General features: G+C 41.4%; 1 protein-coding gene across 1 annotated transcript; it reads left to right on the forward strand.

Moving 5' to 3' along the window:
* Positions 1–19,273: 19,273 nt before the first annotated feature.
* Positions 19,274–22,419, forward strand: LOC113024686 (homeobox protein Nkx-2.3-like). The gene is made up of 2 exons (XM_026171953.1): positions 19,274–20,133; positions 21,298–22,419. The coding sequence occupies exons 1-2, from the start codon at positions 19,704–19,706 to the stop codon at positions 21,942–21,944; spliced, it is 1,077 nt and encodes a 358-aa protein (XP_026027738.1). The 5' UTR covers positions 19,274–19,703; the 3' UTR covers positions 21,945–22,419.
* Positions 22,420–25,495: the final 3,076 nt, after the last annotated feature.

Raw genomic sequence — 25,495 nt, forward strand, 5'->3', positions numbered from 1 at the left:
TGTTGATGTTGAAGGAGAGGTCAGAGGTCAGATGTGACCTCTGACATAATTTAACATTTATATTCTGCATTTTTATACAGTACTTTTATATGTTGATAATATACACACCACACTTGTAAGTACCGCAGTTTTTAAGTTATAAAACTTTTTGTCCGTTTCTGACCAATAAATCATGAAGCTGACCTTGGATGTCAGCCAGATTTTAATGGATAATTACTCCAATGACTGCACTCTACACCCCTACAAAGTTTTATCAGGAAAAAAAAAATCCAGCTATCATGTTTACAGACTCAAACATCACCGAATGGAACAAATGAGGAAAAAGACATTGCGAGTTTAACAGCTTCACCACATCAGTTCCTCATTTGGCTTCATGGTTAAGACTCCTCTTACTCAGACTTTTTCTGGCAGCAGGTTTCAGTGGTTTTAGCTTTACATCAACAGCAAAGTGCTGACGGTTCAGTCATCTTATCTGTGTGTGTGCGACCAAACAAAATGCCAGTTGTTCGCTGAACATAAAGTCCTGGTATGCAGATGCAGGCGCGTATCCCTGAACTGTCCGGCGGTCGGTGTCGGGCCTCGGCTGACTGACGGCCTCATTGTTGCTTTGCCGGCCGGCTGCTGTCAAGGTTACTGAGCTGCAAGATGGCTGAAGTCTGGGAACAGTCAGCTCCTATTTTGGGGTCTTCAGGGCCACTTTCTTAGAGGCAAGGCCTTGCATAGCAGCTGATGGGAAATGGATAAAGTGTGTGTGTGTGTGTGTGTGTGTGTGGGAAATGGATAAAGTGTGTGTGTGTGTGTGTGTGTGTGTGTGTGTGTGTGTGTGTGTGTGTGTGTGTGTGTGTGTGTGTGTGTGCTTTTAAACTTCAGTAAAAGCACCAGTCATCTCCACCTCTTTGTAGTGCAGCAGGATTCTGCAGCAAAAAAAGTATGAAAATGAGGATGTTTATAGACATGAACTATTACATTATTTCCACTAGTCGTTATCTTTATTAGCACAGCTTAGGAAAACCATCTTACTTCTCATGTTAGTGTTATAGGTCCTCTTCTCCTCCACTCCAACACTTCAAAAATACAATTCAACAAGTCTTTAGAAATAAAAATATATTATTATACTTTCTAATGGGAAAAGAAAGAAACAACAAAAATAAAATGTGATGAAATTTAGCCACTAAATAAATTACAAAAAGCACCAAGATTAAAAAACAAAATGCAAATGTGTCAAATCGAGTTTTGTGTCTTTTCTTTCAGGTCTTGTTTCAAGATCTTCAGTCTCCTTTTTTGCATGAGCTGATTCTTTGGATGACATATCACATTTTGGTCATTTTGAATGTGAATTTGTCACAGTGCAAGCTTTTTTGTTTCTGTGTTTTTCTGGTTTTAAAATTTAGTGGCAAGTTTTTGGATTGGTTGTATTTTTAGTCTACTTTAACATAACTTGTCCAGTTCTTTTTGCTTTTTTTTTTCATTTTAAAAGGATCAAATGTGATTAAATATTTGAGAATATAAAAGTGTATGAACACCGTGAATGTGAATATGAATGACGTGCTGTAAGAAACTGAAGAACCGTGTATGATCTGTGATGCTGTTAGACTTGGTGAGATCAACGGAAATCTTCAAACTTGAAAAACAAGTTGTGAGGATGAAAGAGGAAGACTTTATCTGATATCTAGTATTTTCTTGAAAATGCCCTGCTGGTGTCAGCTTACCACAGGAATCGTGAATATCCTCTGTGCAGCGCTCGCTGATATGTCCGCTATGTTTGTGTTTTTGTGTTTATGGCCCAGAATTCCTTTACGCATTTTAATGCGTAGCTCAGTGTTCCTAAACAATATTGGGAAAAGCATTTCTTTACCAAAACCCCGGCGCTCAGGTCCAAAAGCTTGACTCTGGAAACATTTTATTTACAGCGTTGGCGTGTGATGGAGGAGCCACGCCGTCTATCCCAATAACAGATTGTCATTTTGATGGCGACGCCACACGGACAGAACGCAACAGCCTGAATTCATCCCACTGAAATACTGTTTACTTCCTGGAAGGTCACAAGGCCACATCAGAGCGCTAGGACATGTGCACACTTATGAAGACGGTCATGGGAAATCTTTACATTTTCTATATGAATATTCATCACAGTGTTTGAGTCAAATGCTCATTTATCTCTTTAAATAATAAAGAGCCAAAGCTCCTAATGTTATTAAGCAGGTTTGTAAAATAGCCTGAAAAGGAAATGTCAGTTATCTATCATCACTGGGTGTCTCAGCTCATTATTCTGTGTATTTCAGCGTTCAGCAGTGAGGATACATGGAACTTTTTAAAGTGCCACTGCAGGATGATGAATCATAAACCTCGTGGGGTCTAAAGATAGATTTGTGTAAACGTGCAGTCATTAGAACATGCAGATGTACACTTATACACAACAAGACAACTTCCTCTCACATGAATTATAGTCACTCCACAATAGCTCCAATAATAGTTTCCCATCTCTGCACTGGTGACAACGGTGACCCCTCACTGACCTTTCAGTTCTGGTTGGGGGGCGGCGGCGGGGGGATGCACCACAAACTTCTGGTTTCATTCATACCATTGAGGCAGTGAATAGACAGCTCTAAGAAGGTTTAAAACCGGAGCAGACGGTGTTTGTCCAGGGCTGATGTTGCAGGGCGCCACCTGTTTGAGAAGCTGAGGAGAGAGAGTGATTTATGTCTGACCAATCCGGAGAAACATGTTAACACTGGAAAGATGCTGGTGCAATGGATATACAAGTACGGCCTTATACTGACATGATATAATTCTTTTCTCTTTTTTGTTTTTTCAATGTGCGCAAAAAAGTTTCCACGTAGACAGAGTCCGACACGGGAGGGAAACACGTGTTTAACACATTATTATTAACACCAATAACTGGTTTTATACTCTGAAGATACTGGTCACAGAAGGAGCTTACGGCTCTGTAAATCAACACCAGAAGAATTATTTTGTTCTAAAATGGTCCACTCATGCCTCGTTTGCAGCGATGTGATTCAATTCAATTCAGTTTTATTTATACAGCGCCAAATCACAACAACAGTCGCCTCAAGGCGCTCTCTATTGTAAGGTAGACCCTACAACAATACATACAGAGAAAAGCCCAACAATCAGATGACCCCCTATGAGCAAGCACTTGGTGACAGTGGGAAGGAAAAACTCCCTTTTAACAGGAACAACCAGGCTCAGGGAGGGGCGGGGCCATCTGCTGTGACCAGTTGGAGTGAGAGAAGGAAGACAGGATAAAGACATGCTGTGGAAGAGAGACAGAGATTAATAACAGGTATGATTCAATGCAGAGAGGTCTGTTAATACACAGTGAGTGAGAAAGGTGATTGAAAAGGAAAAACTGGGAGTCTTTTCCCTTTCCTGGGAATCCCCCAGCAGCCTATGCCTATTGAAGCATAACTAAGGGAGGATTCAGGGTCACCTGGTCCAGCCCTAACTATATGCTTTAGCAAAAAGGAAAGTTTTAAGACTAATCTTAAAAGTAGAGATAATGTCTGTCTCCCAAATCCAAACTGGAAACTGGTTCCACCGAAGAGGGGCCTGAAAACTCTAGTCTCTCTAATGAAGACACTAAAGCAGAACTGGCTCCACACCAGTAACACTGGCAGCACAGCTTAAAAAAGAGTACTATGCAAATCATTTGGTGCCACCATAAGCCATTCCTTGCTTTCTGATTTGTGTGTTTTTATTGTTAAAAGTATTAAAAGGTTGTTGCCACTGATAAGTTGTACCAAATTTAGCTCAAAGCCATTTCTTGTGTTAAATAAACACGCTCCATATATGCTCAGAGGCATATTATTTCATGCGCCCAATTCATATTAATGGGTGAATGCAATAAAGTCCAAGTTACCGCAAACTACATCCTCCAAAAATCAGACAGTTTGACCTTTGTGATGGCTGGGATCGTTGCATGAATGCTGTGTTAGGCTGTGTTAGCTTTAGATAGTGTTACCTCATAATCAAATGAATGTCTAAATACTTTCATACTGTCAGCACATTGTAGGCTTACATTCATCACGATGAGAAAAGGAAGCACGCACATAGCTCAATTATGAAATCATACATGAGTGTCAAGCTAAATGGCTCCAGGACACCAAATAATAACAGACATTCTGGAGCATGCCACAAATCACTGGTGTTTATGGTTTCATGTCCCAAAACAGCCGAGAGAAGGCCCAGATTTTGTAGCTGCTTTGCTGCTTATGAGAATAAGTCGGTAAGTAGAATGTGGAGCTCGGTTTGTTTCTGTATATCTAATGTGGATTCTCCATTCAAATCTCCTCTGACAGAAGAGGGTGAATCCGGGATTAAAGACTAAAGTAACACAGATAAATGCCTGTGTGGAATAATTAGTATATCCAAAGCTTGGTACAACTTGGGAAGGGAAGCTGGATTCACCACAAACAGCCTAATCTGAAACCACAAGTGGAAATCACCCCGTCTGCACTTTAATTATATCAGTGAATCTCCTTCATCCAGGGTTCTCCTCTTCTTCCCCTGCTTCAGTACGGCTCGCATGACTTGTGTGTGCATAAACAAATTCATCATTTCAAATTCATAATGTGCACAAAATACACTCTGAGTCACCTTTCTATGATACATACTGTAATTAACCCTAATTTGCCACTATCACTATGAAATTAAACCATTTGTGCATCTCATAGCAAAAGGCTATAATCATATATGCTGTTATATTTTGAGCCTTTTCAAACAGGTTAATTAGCCGCATGTTTACTCAACAAATAATGATGCTCATGGGGAGTATTCAAATAACATCAATCCCTTAATTAGGTTGTATTTGTCGGAGAGCCAACGTGAAGTCTGAATAATTCATGCATTTATTGCATATTTGCCTAGTGTACTCTTTAGCTGTGATGCCTCATATTAGAAGGCATTATTGTTGTTTAATTAAATCATTGTTAGTCAGATTTCATTCACAGTGAGTGTAATCGTGAGGAAGAGAGCCAATGACAGGTCTTAATTTTTCAGAAGCTTTGGAAAAGGATCAGAGGAAGAGGAAAAATGAGCACTTTTGTAAAATTATTTTAAGAGGTAAGCCCCTGTTCTTTATGATATTAATCATTACCATTCATATACTAAATGGTAGTCAAAACCCTAAAACATAGCAAACATGATTCTTTTAAATGCTGGCTCCAAGGCTACAGTCTTGTCAAAGGAGTTAAAACAGCTTCACATGACAGACCGATTTTTTTTTTTAACCAAAATGCAATATGCTTTATGTATAATTCTGTACAAAGACAATAACCTTTTTTAATTAAAATTTCTGGGGAAAAAAAGAAAAGTTACCTATTTCCATCACTGTTACCCACAACAAAGGTACAGAAACTGGTGCAAGGCCACATTAAGATACAACAAACTGGCAAAAATTCCAAATGCAGCTTAAACATATCAGAATTATGAATGATCATATTATTTATACACGTCTTAATAATAACGAAACTCACACTGCAGCATGAACGTTGAATAAAAATAAAACATTTATTAAAGCTATTAATACTTTGATGCCTTTGTAAAATTTCTCAATGAAAATTGAACAAAAGCAAATTGAAAAAAATGAAGAAAACATGTGCTGCTTGCAGTTTTGATGGTCGTGACCTTGCACCTCATAAAGTGTGTGAAACTCAACGTGGAGGAAGAAATAAAATTCCGTTCTTGATCTCAAGAGCAGCAGAGCAAACATAGCGACTACCATCAACACTACAGCCTTCCTGCTTCAAAACACCTGCTGGCTGTGGGTGTCTGGTTGGTCCTGTGGGAGACTTGCGGTTTCCCACATCCTGCGACAGCTGAGCTCTCAGGTACTTAAGCTCTGTCCAGGAGAGCACTTAAGTGTCGCTGTGTTTTTCTCAGTGATTTCTTTTTTTTTTCTGCAGACTCAGTAAAGAAATGATCAGAAGGAATCCCCGAGAGTGTCTGACTCATTTCATTTTGCGCTGTAGGATTCCCTGATAGAGGTGAGTTCATATATAATGTTGTTTGGTATCTACTCGCTCAGAGAGTCGGCAGCAGCAGGGTGTAGGAACTGTGAGGGGTTCGGTATTTTGGTCAAGGACACTACAGCAGGGTGGAGGCCTCAAGCAGCTGAAGGACAGTCTCCGGCTGCGCAGTGTCAGACAGGAAGCTGGGGATTCTGACTTATAGGTGGATGGTTTTCCTCTAATTAATTAATTAAATACACACAAAAAAAGTTGTTTCAGCAATTTTGCTGTAATTGCTGTGCTTTGCACTGCATCTGCCGTGAATGCATGATTGCAGGCAGTCTAAGCAGACAAACAATGCATGGGGGGAAATATACACAGCCTCACTGAAAAGATGCACAGAACCAAAAACATCCTCATTCACTGGAAGCAAGATATTATCCCGATACAATGGGTCCATTGTTTCTTAAAAGTTTCTGCAGGAATGACTAAATATTTCTTGGCTTGCTTTAAAATTATTTGAATTTAAGGTGTTTTTTTCTAAAATTTCTTACAATATACCTTAAAAAAAAACATTGATGTTTTATATGTCTTCACAGAAACGTTTAAATTTGCTGTTTACCTGCAAACAGTTTGGACCAGCTGAGGCAACAGAACAAGTTAAAAGGCAGTAAATCCTGTGGAGGAGGTCGGGGTGGATGGATAGGCACACAAATGCTCTTACACCCTAATGATTGGTGTTGGGTTCTTTTTTAAAGGTGATAAGGATGATCAAACCCCGATTGTTTAATTTCCCGAATTACAAAAGAAAAGGAAGCTGCACTGACATTGTGTCTTTATGCAATACGGTCCATTCAGGAAACTACAGTACAGCCAGGTGTGTGTGTCTGTGTAATACACCCATACAAATAAAACAAGCAAATAACACAAGGCTTAAAAAGAGTAAATCATGACAAATGGTTGATGTCATGGCGACCATGCAAGTCCATAATTACTTTTGGAAATGCCAATAAAATATAATTAATGGGTAAGTGACTGATTCTTTTGAGCAGTCAAAATGTTACTTGAGTAGACTTGGTGCACAGACTCAGTACTCACTAATTCAGTTGCTATGCTGACCGAAGGCTTTTCTGCACATAAACAAATGTTTGACATTTGTGCAATTTTAAGTAATTAAACTAGTTTTGTTGTTATTGCTGCAAGGTCAGCAGGGAATCCTCTCTGTGCCAGCAGTGTAGTTTAAAAAGACATCAGAAAGTGCTTCAGCCGATCTCAAGCAGGGATATCAGTCTGTTACATATTTGACTGCTTTCACACTGCAGGTCTATGACACAGACCAGGACTGCTGCTGTTGTGCATGGTGAAGTGGCAGAGAGAAAGACATGTAACTCCGGGCACTACATACCGTCAGATCAGAGCATCTGAACATGGCCGACACTTCCTGACATTCCTGCCGCAGCTCAGATGCAGCGAGAAAGAACCCTGTCATGTTTCTAGCGTCTGTTGTCCAACACACACGAGCAGAGAGGACAGGTCTGTACATGATGCAAGCACCGCTGCATTGCTGAGGTGTGTGTGAGTGTGTCATTCTTTCTCTGTCTGGCCAAGGACTATTTCAGGGTGTGGACAAAGAACTTGAATTGGAAAATGGGTTCTTGTATTTCACACATTGTGCGATGTAGGTGTTCACACAGTGACATTATGGGGACCGCCTTCCTTTTGGGCGGCAAAAAGCAGGTTTTCCTCATGTAGATCACTCAGTACAGATATATGACAAAGACCTGACTTGAGGTTATCTCAAGGTCTCACAGTAGAAGCTAACTTCAGGAAATTAATGTAAATCAGTGTGATAACCTCAGAAGTGATAAAAACACAACTTCAACACAACACAACCTGAAGGGCCTCACAAAGGCAGAAACACGGGAAGTGTGTGTACAGTAGCAGACACTTTATCTCTGCTATGATTAGACCTGCACAATCATTCCACAGATATATTAGCCGCTTAATCCAGCGCAGGTCAACGAGGTCAGACACAACCCGGTGCTAGATGAAGGCGTGTGCACACATATACAACACAGTGTGTAAATACTTGCACACACGAAGCACAGCATAGAGATGTGAGACGAAGTAAAAAACATGATGAGGTGTTGTATTAAGATGCTGGGGAAGCCATGTGCAACCAGGATGCTCCAGTGCTCCTTGGCAAAAACTCTCTGAGCACTAACACAGGATTGAACACCACTTTTTCCTCATTTGGTGGTCTGATTGTGGTGATGGAGGACTGCTGTTGGGCTAAAATCACCTGTAAGAGCTCAACTTGGTTCAGATCTGGTGGCTGTGAATGTAAATAAACATGAAATACATTTGAGTTGTTTGTAGCATAACTGGAATTCATGTGGGTAGATCAGATATTATAGTTATATTTGAACAGCTAAACATCACCATTTGAAATTTTATTTAATAAAATTATCTCTAAATCTATATGCAAACTGTACTTTCAGGTGTAATATAATCACTTAACAATAACAGTCAATAAATATGCAAATTTAAACTTGATCTATGTCGTGCTAAGTGTTATTATATTAAAAATAATACCACTATCAGTACCATGCTACGAATCAGTGTGTAACGAAGCTTCTATATTACATACTGAACCAATGTTCAAAATATTTATTACGGCTCTTTATGTGCACAGAATGTCATGCGTGCCAATTTGGTGATCTGTATGTGTGTATTTGTATGCAGTGCAATGGAGTCCTCTGTCTTTAACACATAAATAAAAGAAGATATGTGAGTAACCCTTTATAATAATTAATATTAATAAACTGTAAATTCATAGTTATCTTATCTTTAACAAGCAATTCCATAATAGGTCAAGATGTCATTGTTATTAATGTTATAATTTATTACTTTATTCTGACTTCCTTTGTAAATGATATACGCCCATGACTATGTGGACAATTACACTTTTTTGCCATTTTAAATTTGTACACCAACACTGGATTTTAAATGTGATCATGGTGTGACTGAAGTTTTCAGCTTTGATTCAGGGGGTTTAACAAGTATTACAATAAGCATTTAGGAATTACAGTCATTTGTATCCTCAGTATCTCATTTTCAGAGGCTCAAAAGTGGAATATTATCATAATTTTAATTCTAATGATTGTATGTGGAGTTAATGCTATTCCATTATCTTATATTATGTTATTGTTAAGAGTTATTGCATGAATGAGCTACATGGAAAGTCTTTAAGTGGAGGCTGAACTGTAACCTTTAACTCGCTTAAGAATACTTAGGTGACACGTAACCGATAATTGGACCCAGTTGTTTAAAAGAAACTATAGTGTTAATCGCTCACAGTCAACCTGAAACACACACACACACACACACACACACACACTGATGAAGTGTCACATGAATGACATCATTACACATCTATACAGCTAATGACATGTCCAGCAAACTCATTAGCTGATTCACTGGACTGGGTTACAGCATCAAGTTCACTTCAGGCGAAACACAAACCCACAACATCTGATACACACACAAGTGACACACATGCAGTTTGAATGCAGATATAATACACACACACACACACACACACACACACGCACACGCATAACTTTCATCGTGAGAGATGCAGGAAAGATGCAGAGTGAAGAGTTCTGGCTGAACCTGTTCATTCACTTCCTATCACCATGGTTACAGGTGTTTTAAGGGGAAAAGAGCTCATTTTCGTTCTTGTTTGATTATTTAGACATGTTCGGATATTTTCCAAAGGTTCTGACATGCACTCATAATCTCAGTATAACTGCGCTGAACGACAGCTGTTTCTGTTTTAGACAATATGGGAAAATTTGCAGCGGCAAACCTGAGGATGAAGGAAGCCACAGATCAAAAAACAAAAACGGAAGTGAAACTGGGAAAATTGACCACAGCAGAGAAACCCAATGAGAATATCGGGATCAAATATTGCACTCCTTCAAAATATTAACTCACTTTCTGGTGAATTATTTTTTAATAATTCTTTGTTCTTAATTCATTGTTTAGTAAGGTTAAACAAGTATCCTTAAACCTTGCGCTGAGCTTAATCAGCAGCACATTTTCAAATATATTTTAAAAATTCAGCTTTATATATGAAACATCACTCTTGATCAATCAATTCCTTTTTAAGACGGTATGTTTCATCATTTTTAGCGGGCCTTTATTTTCTATTTTTTGTGACTTACAGGAGTTTTGTTTGCTAGAAGAGTTGCTGTATATGTGTGTAGATGAATGTAAATAAAGACCCTGCTGATGTTTCTGCAGTCCTGTGGAAGTGAAAGTGAAAGTCAGGCAGGAAGCTTCGCTGGGAAACAGTGGTAAACATCCTCCTCCCCTCCACCCTGCTGTCATGCTGGGGGAGTAAGGATGACAAACTTCCTAGCAGTAGCGGTACAGGAGGCCCTTGACCCCCCCTATTTGGTTCGGACCCTTCCCAGCTGTTCGCCTGGCCCCGGAGCCCACGGTGATCGAAGTGATCTATTGCCGGTGTCCGTCCGGCCAGAAGCGGGTAGTCCTGTCGGAGTGCAACGCTCCGGAGGCCCGTGTTTAGCCTGGTCCAGGAAACAGGCCCTTCCTCCGCCTAAACAGGGAGGGACGCTTGGGGACCATCAACGGGACGCTGTGGGGAACGAGGCTCCCCGTCTTCCAGCGGAGGTGGGGTAACTGGCAGGTCAACGAGGACGCGCGAGACATGCGCACGCTCTGCTCTGCCCTGAGCGCGCGTAATCCAAACCCGTGCGTAAAAACGAAATAATTTTTTTAAATCAGACTCATGACAGATGTTATTTGTATTCTAGATATTTAACAAAAAGGGTCAAAGAACAATGATTTTTTTAACACTTTTACTTTAGACTTCATGTCACAAAGACAACATTTGAGAACCGGGTCTCGTGTTTATCTTAAATGTACAAATCAAACGTCCTCCACAGACGCTTCACTTCAGCCTAGTTGAGAAGTTGCAGGGAATCTTTCTGTCTTCGTTCAGAGTTAATTCATCAGGGATGACAGAGGTCGTGTGAGTGGGAACTTTCTCTGCGTGGTCGGAAGAAGTGAGTCCCTGCAGGGCAGCCGAGTAGTTTTGGAGGGGCCCTGAAACCGGTGCAGGCCCCCTCTCAATACCACAGAAAACACTCCTTCTACTTCTTTTGGATGGCAAATCGTCGGCATAATATTAAAAGCTTGAGCAGGGAGAAGACTCCTGTCCATGTCTTTGAAGCTGGAAAAGGGGAAAGCAGAACAGCTGATGCCACTTTGATAAGTTTAAAGGGTTTCGTTCCAGTGCGTCACAGTTAAGCTTCAGCAGCACGTGTTTAGATTTTTTTTTTTACAGGAGAAACAAAGAAAGAACCTTTTAGTGTCTAACATCCCCGTTGGACATTTAAAAACAAAATCTCTTCTCTTGAGACGAGCTCATGTTTCATAAAAATGCTCCCAGATAAAATTATGCTGATTCAAACATTTTCAGAAAACATAGTAAGTCTCGGTCAAAACAAGAAAAAAAATCATGTTTCAAAGGAGCTTCAATTCACTGAATGCGGCCAATTTGGTGAATCGGGAAATACTTGAAACACTTAATTTGTTTGTGCTTAAAAAGTGACATTTTAAAAGTATCCTTTGCCTCCTTCTTTATGTTTTGCCTATTTGAAATTTACTTCTGTTTTATTTCGCTAAAAAGAATGCAAATACCGATTTTTACATCCAGAAAAAAGCCATATAAGTCTCAATGTTTCGGTTTCTGGTGTCCATAGAAGCATCACTCTGACACTTGGATACAGGGGCTCGGATCGGCCTGACAGAGCTCAGCCGGGCGGTGATTGATGGCCGAGACCCTCGGCAGGTTGTAAAGCAGCCAGGTTGGATGCTGTTTAGGAGATAGAGAGCAGATAAAGAAGACGCTCAGCGAGAGAAAAAGGGTGAAGGGCTCTAATGGGGGAATCCGGACTGTCTGCGCCGTGATGGAGTGGTCTGTCTCTCTCCTGGAGGCACTAATGTCCTCCAGTTTATACACAGACACACAGACTTCTCACGGGAGACGGGAAGACTCATCACATTGCCCGCGTTTATCTGGACAAATTATTCATCATAAAAATGCTTCTCTCCTCGAAAGCTCAGACAAAATGAATCCCCGCTGTGTGATAACACTAAAGAGGCTCTAAACGCTCGTTCGTTCTTCGGCAGGCGTACCTCTGCGTGGTTTTCTCATTAAATTAGACCAACAAGCCCCGCTGGAAATTTCTACTTAAGCAACGAAACAACACGGCAATAAATCAGAGCACCGTGGCTGTAACGACTTGTTTCCTCTGCAGTAATAACAATGGAAGTGGAGGCTTAGGAGTCGATATACTGGGCGGCGGGTCTCCCTCCCTGCATCCAGCTCAAGTTTATTCCTCCTCCATCGCGCCACAATATGAGAAACAAAATAACAAAACATACATCTATCACTATGGAAGACATCGCCTCCTCTCTGCTGTCGCGTTTATATACAAATCCCCCGCTATTAATGTTTGCAGGGTGGAGATAATTTACTTTATTTGCATGGTTAAAGACGAGAGAAAAAACGCTTCGCTGTTGTTTCATTTCCCACATAAATCAGGAATTCCTCTGCCGGTAAAAGTCGGTCGTTTGTCAGCCGGGTCTGGCGTGCTGGGTGACAGAAAACGAGAAACAGAAGTCCCATTAGGTAAACCATTCAACGCCGCAATTTATACAGCAGGCCGGGCGGGTTCATAAACACAGCCGGTTGCGTCATGCTGCGTGTTTGCGGTTGTGTATGAGAGATATAGAGGTCTGTCCCGCACTTTTAACGACTCCGAATCAGGGCCAAACACATCAGCAGAGAGGAGGCCTGACATCTGAAGATACAATCATGTGAGGAAAAAAGTGTGCGCTTTTCTTTATCATTACTTCTGTTTATTATTATTATTTGTTTTTGTTTTATGGGTTACCCGCAAACGTCGGACAGCCCTCAGGAGAAAAAGTCCTGAAAAGCCCGAACTTTTAAGCCGCCATGTTTCTACGTCTTTCTGCTAAATCCCGGCGTTGTTTTGGAAATCAAATTGTGTGTGTGTGTGTGTGTGTGTGTGTGTGTGTGTGTGTGTGTGTGTGTGTGTGTGTGTGTGTGTGTGTGTGTGTGTGTGTGGCCGCTGGTCCTGTCCTGCAGGGCGGAGGTAGACGTTACGGATCACTGAGATAGCGTCTTCCAACTCTGCCTAATGGAGCTATTACTGGCTGCAGGCCTCTGTTATCTAAACACACGCACGCACACGCGAGCACGCGCATGCACTCTCAGCTTTTAAGCTACAGGCTCCAAGACGCGCGAACTTTTACGCACGACGTCCAGTCTGCAAAGATTTACACTTGTTTCTGTCTGTTTACTTTTGATTACTTTTGTACGAGCTTATAACAAAATGAAGATCCTGTTCCTGTTGTTTTAGCCCCTAATCGAGCTGTCTGGATAGGACATCCCCAAAAGTTTAATGACGTTTACAGAGTGATCTTATAATGTAAGAAACAATGTAAAGGTGACATTTTAACAGGTGAGGACAATCGAGATTTATTAAGATCTAATATTCAAATTTCTGTAAGACCATAAAGCATTAAAAAGTATCACAATTATGATTTTTCTGTTTTTACACATATTTCATTAAGTTTCGTCATTTTCGCTGATTTTGTTGATCCACCCAAATAAAGGACGACTTTTCTTCACGCTGCCAAACTGAACAAAACATGTGATGCGGACGAGAAATGCATTTTTTTAGCTGAATGTATTCTTACTGCGTCATTTCACGAAAAGAAAGAAAACAAAGAAAAAACGGTTTTAAACCAAGACCCATTTCCGAAACTGGAAACGAATAAAACACAGCAAAGCCAAAAGATTCGCTGGTAAATATCTTGTAAACAAAAAAATAACAATAAAATTTTTAAGAACATGTTTATTATTACTCGGTTCGTTTGTCAAGTTATTATTTATTTGAACTGATTGTGCAATTGTGATTTTCGGTTTAAATCTTTTTGCACTTGAAAACTGTAGAAATTTGTACTCTGTTCTATTCAGTTCTATTTCATCTCTGTAAATTTCTACGCACTCTCAGTCTGAGGCGCACGTTACCTCCAAAACAAAGGTAACGAGGCTGCCATATCGCGCCCCTCTGGCCAACACCGGTAGGCGGCAGGTGAAGTGTCTTTCCCAAGGACTCAACGACCGAGACTGTCCGAACCGGCAACCTTCCGGTTACAAGACGAGCTGCCAACTCTTTGAGCCACGATCTAGTCCGCATAACACTGAATCGAAGAAATGATACGACTTCAGAGTCGTGTTTATAGTATACAGCTGTGTGTGTGTGTGTGTGTGTGTGTGTGTGTGTGTGTGTGTGTGTGTGTGTGTGTGTGTGTGTGTGTGTGTGTGTGTGTGTCAGTTATTGCCCTTTAACTGCCTAATAAAGTTTGTTTCTGGAGCTGACTGACCCTCCTTCATCACATTTAACCTTCTGACAACTATCTGAGCTGTCCTTTACATCCAAACACACATTGCACGCACACACGCGCTCGCTCTCTATCACGCACATACACACAGCACACAAATGCATGGCTCTGAAGCGGTGATTATCTCCCTCACTTCTCTCTCTCTCCATCCAACCATCCAGAGCCGCCTGGCGCCTCTGCAGGGCCGCAAACAGACAGAAGACAAGAGGTGTAGCATTTCCTATTGTTACATTCATAATACAGAGGGGTGGGGTTGGGGGGGGGGGGGAAGAAATTTCACTAAATTCACTAACGTCCCAGTTGTAAAGTTATGGCTTCAAACAAAAAAGGAAAGAAAAAAAAACAAACAAACCCAAATTCCCTGAAGTGACTATGAGTTCTGTAACAATATTAAATAATATAGGCTTATAACTGAAAAATATAAGTTAAACTTTGACCTTGGTGCTAGAATGATAAAAACAATTTAAAAAAATCATGATCATCATCAGATTTTGTGGATATTCTGCTGTTTGTTTTCCAAAATGTCACCCTGAAAATGTTCAAATTTAAGTATTTAGTTTCTAGTATCTAATCATACTTAGAACATAATTGCAGGAGAACAGGGACGTAACAAGTTACAATTTTCAAGGAAACGCAAAGCAAAATATGTTGTTAGTAGCTTTGTAAGTGGTGATAGCTGACAGGGTATTTTAAAAGAAAGGAGACACAAATTGCCTTATAAGTATAATTTGTACAAGTAGCGTAAAAGACTGTGACCAAGTGCATGAGCTCTTGGAGCAGAGATCGAGAAGGATCTAGTAACAAAATGACCAAGTAGTCCATCAGTATCTTCAAAGAAAACATGATTTTGTTTTTTTCAGTAAACGGAGGCAAAGTGATACATTCGAGTAATTTAACCCATCAAACTTCTGATAAGCTTCACTCACCCACATTCTAACTGACTTATCTCTGTTTGTGTGAAAGATAAAAGTCCAATCAGAAGCTCCCGGAAAGGTCACAGTCTCCCTTCCACGTCTGTCAGCACCACAAACACAACAGCCTCCTCCCTCCAGATGGACATGATACAGTAAAATGAGTTGCTGCTGTTTGTAGAGCTGAACTCGCGGCGTTCCTCCAGCTTTACTGCAAAACCTCAGAGGACATGTAGGATCCCTAAAATTCACACACACCCACACGCACAGTGAAGAATTCCCAACACTTGCACAGCTTCTGACAAGAACGTTTAACGTGTTTAAGTGGGCAGATGGTGTGCAGCAGCTAGTATCCTAAAAACAGCTACTTGGCAAAACCAACAAGCTCAAAGAGTCGAAAAAGCTCATGCCTCTCTGTGATCTCCACGGTGCAGATGTAGATTCATTTGAATAAGAGCAACATTTCAATCAGACTGTTTTTATGCTCAGGGGCATGAAATTGTTTTTAAAAAGTAAAGGATATTCATTTTATGTTGGGTGGGAACTGGTAACAGCCATGAAACTGTGGCACTATACACTGAATGTGATGGATATTTGGATTATGAGCGATTGAATATGTAGCCTGTTTGCTTCATTAGATTCTTCTTTCTTTAGTGTGGTTCCACAGAGTCAGCTTCAAGTTTTAAATCTAAAATGAGATCATGCATAGTTCACGGTTAAAGAATTCCTCACTCTGAAGACCCTTTGAGAACACCAAGAGCACCACATTCTCAAAATGCTTGCCCTCCCAACCAAAACCAAATGTCCCGAGTCGCTTAACTTGAACAAGTTTTATTTTCTTTCCAATAGCTACTTTAGAGCTCTGGCTACACTGAAACCGAGTGCTCAGCCTGGCGTCTTTGGATTTAATGCTTATTTAAAGTAAATGGAGGCGGCCGCGTGCCAGTCTAAACACCATCCTGCTTTGTTTGGCCCTTTTTTATGAGGACGCGCTCGATGATGACATAGAGTGAAATAGAGAAAGTTGCCGATGTGTCTACACGGACATTCACACATACATCTGTCTGTTTCTAGCTCCATAGATAGAGCTGCACCGCAGGATATTTACTATCTGCTGGGTTACACACAGGCAGCACAGGTCTGTGTGTGGCCATAAACAAGATCATTGTTAGTTTAGTTTAGTTTGGTGTTACATTTACCTTATTCACCTTATGAAATTATGACAATGTGCACAGCAGCAGGTATATTTCACATAATAAAATAAACTGCAATACAGCAACGTTTTTCTTTTTTTTACATCTCAGACAAATTTGCAAATTTTGATCCTAATACTTAAATAAATAAATACTTACATTGCTGTAAGAGAGAAATAGTGAAAACATATGTTTGGGGCCCCTGCGGGGACCATAAGGCTCATCGATGGAGTCCTCTCAGATCTTGATTGTGCAGTTTTTGATATGTTACACTTTGTTCTGTAAAGACTCATAGAAAGCTTAATAAAAGTCTACAAATGCATTCTGAATTGTTGTAAAGTACATATGAAAAACAGGATTGTGTTATTCAGTGTCTTTGCAGAAGGAAGACAACAGAAACTGAAGGGAAACTTTGCTCCTGGGACATTTGTTTATGTCCCTTTCTCTCAGTGTGTTTTGCCCACACGGGATAATAAAAAACTGAGAGATAAATGTTAGAGTTTAGAAAAAAGCTTTTCTAATAAATTTGCTCTTGATTGCAACACTTATCGGAAATATCGGAGTGGTTGTGTTGGCATGTGCAACTTCTTTTCATATAGTTTACCAAATTTAAATCCCATTTCACATATAAAGCAAGTTAATACATAGACAAAAATTACTGTATGTCTACAGGAGTGAACCATTCATTTTCCCCAAGAGGGCCACACTAGAGGTAAGGTCAAAAATAAAAGTGAGTTCAACCCTCTGCAGCAGTCCCAGTCACTCATGTGGCCCTTTGGGAAAATTAATTGCCCACTTTTTGTGTACATGGATGATCAGAAGTGTCCACACAACACAAACACACAGATATGTGAGCCCGAAATTATTTTTTTTTATTTTTTTTATTTTTGTGTTTAGTCATCAATTTGTGATGTCTGAGTTTAGACTTTGTCCTTATGATGTATCGTAATAGTCCAGTAAAAGGACATATATTATTGTCTTCACCAAATTAATTTTATTTCCCAGATTGTAAGAACCAACAGTGAAAGCTCCACTTCACCAGGACACAGTGTTCAACTGTGTGATTACATTTTGGACCGACAGATTGTCCCAGGCATACTCCAAACTTCCACGTTACTGATTCCAAAGAAGAATAAGCTTTCCCATTAGAATGAACTACAAACAACCTTTTTCTGTGGTATTCACTGTGAATACCACAGTGAATACCACTGTGTGTGTGCATGAAACAACACATGCAGCTGAAAACTGTCTTAAAAAGTTACTTGAATAAAATGAGTCACGTAGATATTTTGAATCCTTTGAAACTATAATTTTTGATGCTGCACGTTGGCAGGTTCAATAAAGAAGCATTGCCACTGATTTAGTAATTCTAATATCGCAGCTGTTTGTGAAGAGTCCAGCTACCAGGCGCCGTCCACCTGCCATGTGTCCAGAGAGGAAAAACTCGCAGGAGGACCAGAGGGAGAGGGGTGAATGAGGCGAGGGGTCCCACTGCAAAACGGAAAGGGGAGCTGATAGGAGCAGATTAGGCCGGGCTAAAAACGTCAGTCAGTTTTCTTGGAGGAATTTTAATTGCCCCGGGGAGGCTGCTTATCGGCCCAGAGCGGTTATTAATACAACAGCAGCGATAAAGAGGACAGAGGGACACCGAGCAGAGCTGCTGGAAGACGAGGCTGCAGAGGCGCAGAGAGACCGGGCATCACAACAGTCTGCTGAGAGTTCTGAGAGTGAACAGAAATGATAGCAGCTCCTTGTTGTGCAGTAAACAGCGGGGATCTGCGCCTCAGTGGAGCTGCAGTGAGTGGCAGGTTTAAAGCGCCATCAGACACTTTTATTGCTCTGCTGTTACATGAAACGGGGAAGTTTTCTGGAGTATTTTACGCACGTCCCTGATGTGCAGTCCAGCTTCTCTAAAAAAAACAGAGTAAAGGTTTGAAAATCTGGAGCTTTGTGAGACGGAAGCGAGCGGCCTTTACTGAACGCAGTCAATGTCTCAAAGAATAAAAACAGTACACGTTTGTACATATTGACCATTATGTGTTCCATCATATATATATTTTATTTCTGGCTGCTGTTTTTGACCACTTTTAAGCCAAAAAAAAAGCCAATTTTAAAGCCACCTTTGTTCCACATTTTGGCTGTGAAAATGTCTCCTGGCGCTAAAAATTGTCGTTTATTATTTTGGGTAATGATTTTCAGAGAAACTTCTACTATTAGTCAACTCAGTTACACTTCATCTACAAGGCAGGAACTCTTAACCTGACCTTGACGTATCACCGCCGACACGAACTGTTAGCCTCTGAAAAGAGCACACGGATTGGCACAAAAACCAAGGGCCACACAAAACTACAAGGACCCCGGGGTTATAACCAGTGTAAAATAACAATAATAATTTAAAAATAACTCTGTACATTAGATTCAAATATAATAATAAACGTATAGGGCCAGCTATTTGCAGGGCTGTTTCTGTGCTTCTTGGAGCTAAATGAGTGCGTAAAAAGTGGGGAAACTAATTTAAGTACAATCTAAGGAGCTTGGAAAAACAAAGCGTCTGGACTTCTTTAAGTTTCTTGACTACGTTTCATCTCTCATCCGAGAAGCCTCTTCAGCTCTATAGAGCAATTGGTGGAAAGTACCAGATTTTAAGTCCTGTTGGGACTGTCCCCAAGATGTACAGAAACATGAAGGAACCGGGCAGTGGACGAGTATTGTCAGTACAATTCTTAGTTCACCGCGTTCAAAATACATAACCGGTCCGTGCAAACGCGTCACCTATGCCCCTCCCTCCTCTCTCTCTAATTCCCAAACGTTTCTCTTCCAGCTTTCACGGACTTTCCATTTCACACACACCCCTCCCCCTGATACCAGAAGAGGCAGAGGTGCTCCTTCCCCTCCCCGGTCCAAACTTCACTCACAAAGCCCGATATTATATCTGTCAGGCAAGACATTTGCATGGACAAACCCCGGACTAATACCCGTGTTTTCGTGCGATTTATGGCGATGAGGGATTTCAGAGGCTTAACGCACCTCCGATTGCCAAACAAGGGGCTTTTACGCTCAATTATTTGCTAGAGAAAAAAGTGGGAAAAGGCGAAGGGGAGTGCATGTTACTCGGAGGGCTTCATTTCCTCGATGCTGCAGAGCAGGAGCTGGATGACATGATGCTGCAGAGCCCGCTCACCTCCACGCCGTTTTCTGTCAAGGATATCCTGAAGCTGGAGCAGCAGCAACAACAACAGCAACAGCAGCAGTCCGGAACCCTGGAGCTCACGCACCGAATCCATACCCAGCAGCACTTGTCCCGCTCTCCTCCCCAGCAGCAGCAGCATTTCCAAACCGCGCCGTCCTGCATGCTTGCCGGAGCCCGGGACAGCCCTTCCTTCTCGGACGGAGAAGACAACCTGGCTTACCTCAGCGCGCTTGCAGTGCGGGAGGAAGAACGGGGGGACACCAGCCTATCTCCGGACATGTACGTGCATCCCGGCTTGCAGGGAGCCAAGTTGGAGGCCGCCGAGCTGGAGGAGCAGGAAAGCAGTGAGTACAAACTCGAGCTGCTGTTGTAAAAACTGCACGAAAAGGCAAAAGACGCGCGTAAAAGTATTTTAAAAAATTTCAACAGGCCTTTTAAAAAAAAACAGAAATATTCACAGTATAAAGGACGAAAGAGCAAAGCGGATTAAACCTTTAATATGTCAAATTTTCAGTGCCCGCAGAATGCTTTACATGTTTACCACAAACTCAGTGACCTGTAACCCAACCAAACAGCAAATAGTAAAAATGCCTCTAATGTTAACATCAACTTTCACACAGCACTTTCTTTGTAACTGATCTGGTCACAGTTGTATGGCTCATTATCAAATTTAATACCAAGAGACTTTAAATTTAATGTGAGCCACGTGAGAAAACATAACATAGTTTGTGAAATGTTCTAAATAATATACGCGTGACCTTAAAGATGACACCCGGCGGAAAAATCAAAAGATAATACGTGCAAAAAATACTTAATAAAATACGTGGAACATAATTTGGGTTACGCGGCTTTCTGGGGCCTCTTGTCTCTGCCCGGCTCTTCCGTCTGCACACACGCCGGGCATTATTCCAATAAAGAGCTTCCAAATGGTGGAAGTCAGAAGCCCTGAGACGAATCCAGTAAAGTCTGGAGATGTCAAACACTTTCTAGTGGTTCAGTCGCTTGCCTGTTATTTGGAGTCTGTTATGCTGTCTGGACCATAAACCGACAATTAGTTTAAAGAGGCTTGTAAAAGAAGTGACACCGACAAGTAGCGCTAATAAACACAGGCGGACACGGCGACTTCGGCTCCTCTCTACAGAGTTCACACAATTATTCATCAGACATAAACTGTTGACAGAATTAGCAGGTAGGTGACTTGCATCCTTCTAAGTTCAGAAGTGTTAAAAATAAATGAATAAATAAACCAACTATAATTAGTCCATTCCGGCGTTGCGTGTTTTATCTTTGAATTGTGCGCCCTGGCTAAAAGCTTGAGCTGCAGTGGAGTGTTGTCTCTGCGGTGACAGGTTCTCGTGAAGCTGACAGGTACTGACGGGCCTGTGGCTTCAGTTCAATACTTTATTGAGTGAGGATTAAAACAAATGCCACAATTGGGAGACATGATTACCGTGTTTTCTTAAAGAGATATTAACTTCATACTTCTGTGAATTTCCCAACCTGCCCAGAAAACTGCGGGCTGGTGTCCCGGGAGGAAGCAGCCGAGGGCGGACAGGGCGACACGGAGAGGCCGGTGCAGAAACAGAGGAGCCGGCGGAGACCCAGAGTGCTTTTCTCCCAGGCGCAGGTCTTCGAGCTGGAGAGGCGCTTCAAGCAGCAGCGCTACCTGTCCGCCCCGGAGCGAGAGCACCTGGCGACCACCCTCAAACTCACTTCTAACCAGGTGAAGATCTGGTTTCAGAACCGCCGCTACAAGTGCAAACGGCAGCGGCAAGACAAGTCTCTGGAAGCGACGGGACAGCATCATCCTCCGCCGCCGAGGCGCGTGGCCGTGCCGGTGCTGGTTCGGGATGGGAAGCCATGTCTGGGAGGAGCGCAGAGCTATGCCGCCGCGGCTACTGCTCCGTACGGATCCAATCCGTACGGCTATAACGGATACCCGGCCTACACGTACAACAGCCCGGCGTATAACACCAACTACAGCTGCACCTACACCAGTATCCCCGCCCTTCCTCCCTCCGGCACCCCCAACGCCTTCATGAACATGAACTTGGGAAACGTGAGCGGCCTCGGCAGCTCCCCACAGGCTCAAACACACCAAGGGACAGCGGTCACATCTTGTCAGGGCTCGCTGCAGGGGATCAGGGCCTGGTAGCCTCACCATAACAGAACCAGTATCTTTTTTTTTAAACGGAGTTTTTCAACCCACATTCTTTCCTTTAGAAGTGTGTATTAACCTGGTCAAAATACAGCCAGAATACAGTATTGCTTATAACGGATGCGCGTTTGGATTCACTTTTCCGGATATTTGGAGAATTATAGAGAAAATTAGTTTCCGTAATTTGCTGGTTGTCGAATTTCTGAACAGAACTGGCTTGGGTGAATTTTTTTTCTGTGGTCCAATATTTGTTGGTGCTCTAGTTCGGCACTGAAGCACAGAGGGGAAGTTACGCACAAGTTTGCGCATTTCTCCTTAATTGAACTGAAAAAGACTGTTTTTTAACGATTGTTTTTGTCGTTTATATTTTTAGGTTATGGAGAGACTGAACTGCTTTAAAATGTTTTTTTTGTTCAACAGAGAATTGTTTTAGTCTATTTCACATCTATACAAATAAACCCAAGAGATTAAAGAAAGTGCGTTTTGATTCTGTATCCGCACAGAAGCATAATAATCTTATTGTATGTGCTAAATTTGAGAAAGAACGATTATTATAATACCAAAATACATCACAGAGAAGAAAATGAAATCCTATCTTCCCCTAAATTTGCAAAGAAATATTGTTGATTGTATATATTTGCCTCCATACGGTGTAACAGTGAATCAGATGGTGAATATTAGTGAATCTGATTCGTGGTGGCAGATTTTGCTCATAAACACAGGTCCTGGTAGAAGCTAGGACACAGGAACTCTTTGTCCCGGTGCAAGGCGACGTGAAAGGAGGAAGTTATTCTCCATTTGAGGTCCTTAAAAGGACGCGATTAAGCACCTAAAATACCCGAAGAGCGAGCTGCAGCCGGGCTAGGGAGCGAGAATAATGGCTCTTATTGGATTGTCGGACAAAAGGTGTGTGGTAGGCAGAGCTTGGCACTCAGCAAAGACAAAAGCGCACAGGGGCCGTGAGATTGACGTCCTAATATTCCCATTTGAGCGACAGGCAGCGGGTTATTCTGCGCGGAGAAGGGGACATGGAGGAAAAATGTGGTCACTTTTGTTCCCCTTCAGGAGGCTTTTTTTGTTCGTGGAGAAAGGCTCTCCGAGATCCCCAGCCGTGAGGCTTCGGGGGCAGCCGGGCTCGAGGTGATGGCAGCGGGGAGGCGTTTGTGTGAAAGAAGAGGGTATTATTGCTACAAGTTTCACCATTTATCCCGAGGAGGAAAATGGACTGGAGAATTTTAAGGGGGTGAGCCCGGTGAGGCTGCAGTGCAGCCTATTATTTCAGTATGAGGGTGTTATTTCAGCTCATTCTCACAGGTAACAGTCCAAACTCAGAAAGAAAAATCTTCTGAATACATATATTTATGGATCTATTAACACAAGTAATTATACAATATCACAGAAATAAATCACATTCAATAGATTTCAGAAGACCTTTGCGCATTAGTGAAAGAAAAGTTGACACATGGATATTTTAATATTTTTCGCGCAGGCCAAGGATCCAAGGTTCTTATTTCGAAGGGTACAAAATCAGAATATTTCCCTGGAATGGTCCGTTGTTGATTCAACTATGAAATAAAGCTACAAAAGTATTTTTTATTTTATTTTATTGTTTTATTGTTTTATTTTCGATTGGTCAGAGTTTAGTCCAGTGTCAAAAAAGGTTACTGACTTAAAATGAATGGACAGCAGTTTGGGAATATTTTCCAACCCAAATTTCTCATATTTGATAATCAGTTGTTTCTTCCTACGTAGTAAATGTAAAAATTCTAAAACACAATACAAATAAAGCGGAAAATACTCAAATAGCGAAGATGCCCCCTAAGATTCCGAAAAGTTTTGTAGATTCATTTCAGTTCACCAATTTCTGATATTTTATAAGAACAACTATAAGCTGATATTCAGAGGTGTACCAAAATAACAACATTGACAGTTTGGCTGGTTGGTGATTTGGTGAGAAGAATTCCTTTTCGCTGGCTCTTAATCGAGCGTTACGCACAAGTGAGGACCAAAAACAGGCACTGGGCATAATTTGAGGACCAAGCTCGTCTCAAACCTGTGTTTTGTCGTTTATGGGACGAAAAATCTGTCCAGCTATTTGCTAAAATAATTCTTAAGAAGATAAATGATGAGGGAAGTTATGAGAAAATTAGGGAGGGAAAGCATCAATTGCTGTTTTTCCCCTGCGAGTAATTGTTCCTCCGGCCTGAGAACAATTGTTTCCCAAACCCATTCTTGTGTAATTACACCCACACACTCGTGTCCTAATGGGAGACCGTAGCCAACATTGAGAGCAAACACCGGGAGCTACGTTTACTAGAGCGTCTCACATCGAAACCTCACTTGTGCGTTACTGTGTGAAATAATAATAATAATGGATTGGATTTATATAGCGCTTTTCAAGGCACCCAAAGCGCTTTACAATACCACTATTCATTCACTCTCACATTCATACACTGGTGGAGGCAAGCTACAGTTGTAGCCACAGCTGCCCTGGGGCACGGGTTCAGTGAGTCAGTAATATCTAAATTTCGAAATAAGTTGAGCGTACTTTATGTCCGCGCGCGGACACACACACACACACACACACACACACACACACACACACACACACACACACACACACACACACACACACACACACACACTGCGTCACTGAATTTAATTAAAATCTGTATAACTGTCCTAAAGTAACTGCTGCGTTAATAAGAACAGACACAGCCAATATCAGTATAATTATCGTTGTTGGTGATCGGTGCGTCTCTCACGCTTCTTCCCTGCTAGACTGTCCGGCTTTGTGCTCAGATTGAGATCTGTCCGTCTAAGCTGTTAACCAGCCCATCTCCTGTTTGGGACAAAACAACATTAGAGGCCACCAGAGCGGCCTTAATGCCTTCTCCCATACTAATGGGGATTAATTGAGAGGTAAACACAGAAAGCTGATAAGCTCTGCGCCCTGAAGTGCTGCCGGCCCGCAGGACAGAGACTGATGGAGGCAAATAAAAGGGAGACAGAGAGGCGTCTAGCAGGTAAACACAACTATCTGCAAGGTCACGAGGAAGTGAATAAACAACAACAACAACAACAGTAATAATAATAATAATAATAATAATAATAATAATAATAATAATAATAATAACTTGGGGGAAAACACAACAGAATAAATAAGAGCACTCAAATGATAAAAATCTTAAAAACATTCATTTATTCAGCTTTAACTATTAATAGAATAAAATAAAACGAAAACATTTCCGTTATTTGTCTATTATAGAAATATTTTTATATGAAAATAGAAAGTAGTATGTCTGGTAGTACAACTGGTTAACTAAGGTTATTTCATACTACTGCGTTAACTAAGTGTTCCAGGTCTTACCCTGGGCCTGACAAACCAATGCGCATTCTGGTTTCTCACTTAAGAGTCGATCTAATGTTACAAACTACAAAATCAAATTTTAAGACTCGATGTTTTTATTATTGAAAGTATTGGTACCGAAACGGTTTGTTTTATTCTTGTTGTTTTGGTTCCACTTCAGCAGAATTTAATTGAACAC

This window comes from Astatotilapia calliptera, chromosome 6, assembly GCF_900246225.1.
Source record: "Astatotilapia calliptera chromosome 6, fAstCal1.2, whole genome shotgun sequence".
Taxonomy (NCBI): Eukaryota; Metazoa; Chordata; class Actinopteri; order Cichliformes; family Cichlidae; genus Astatotilapia; species Astatotilapia calliptera.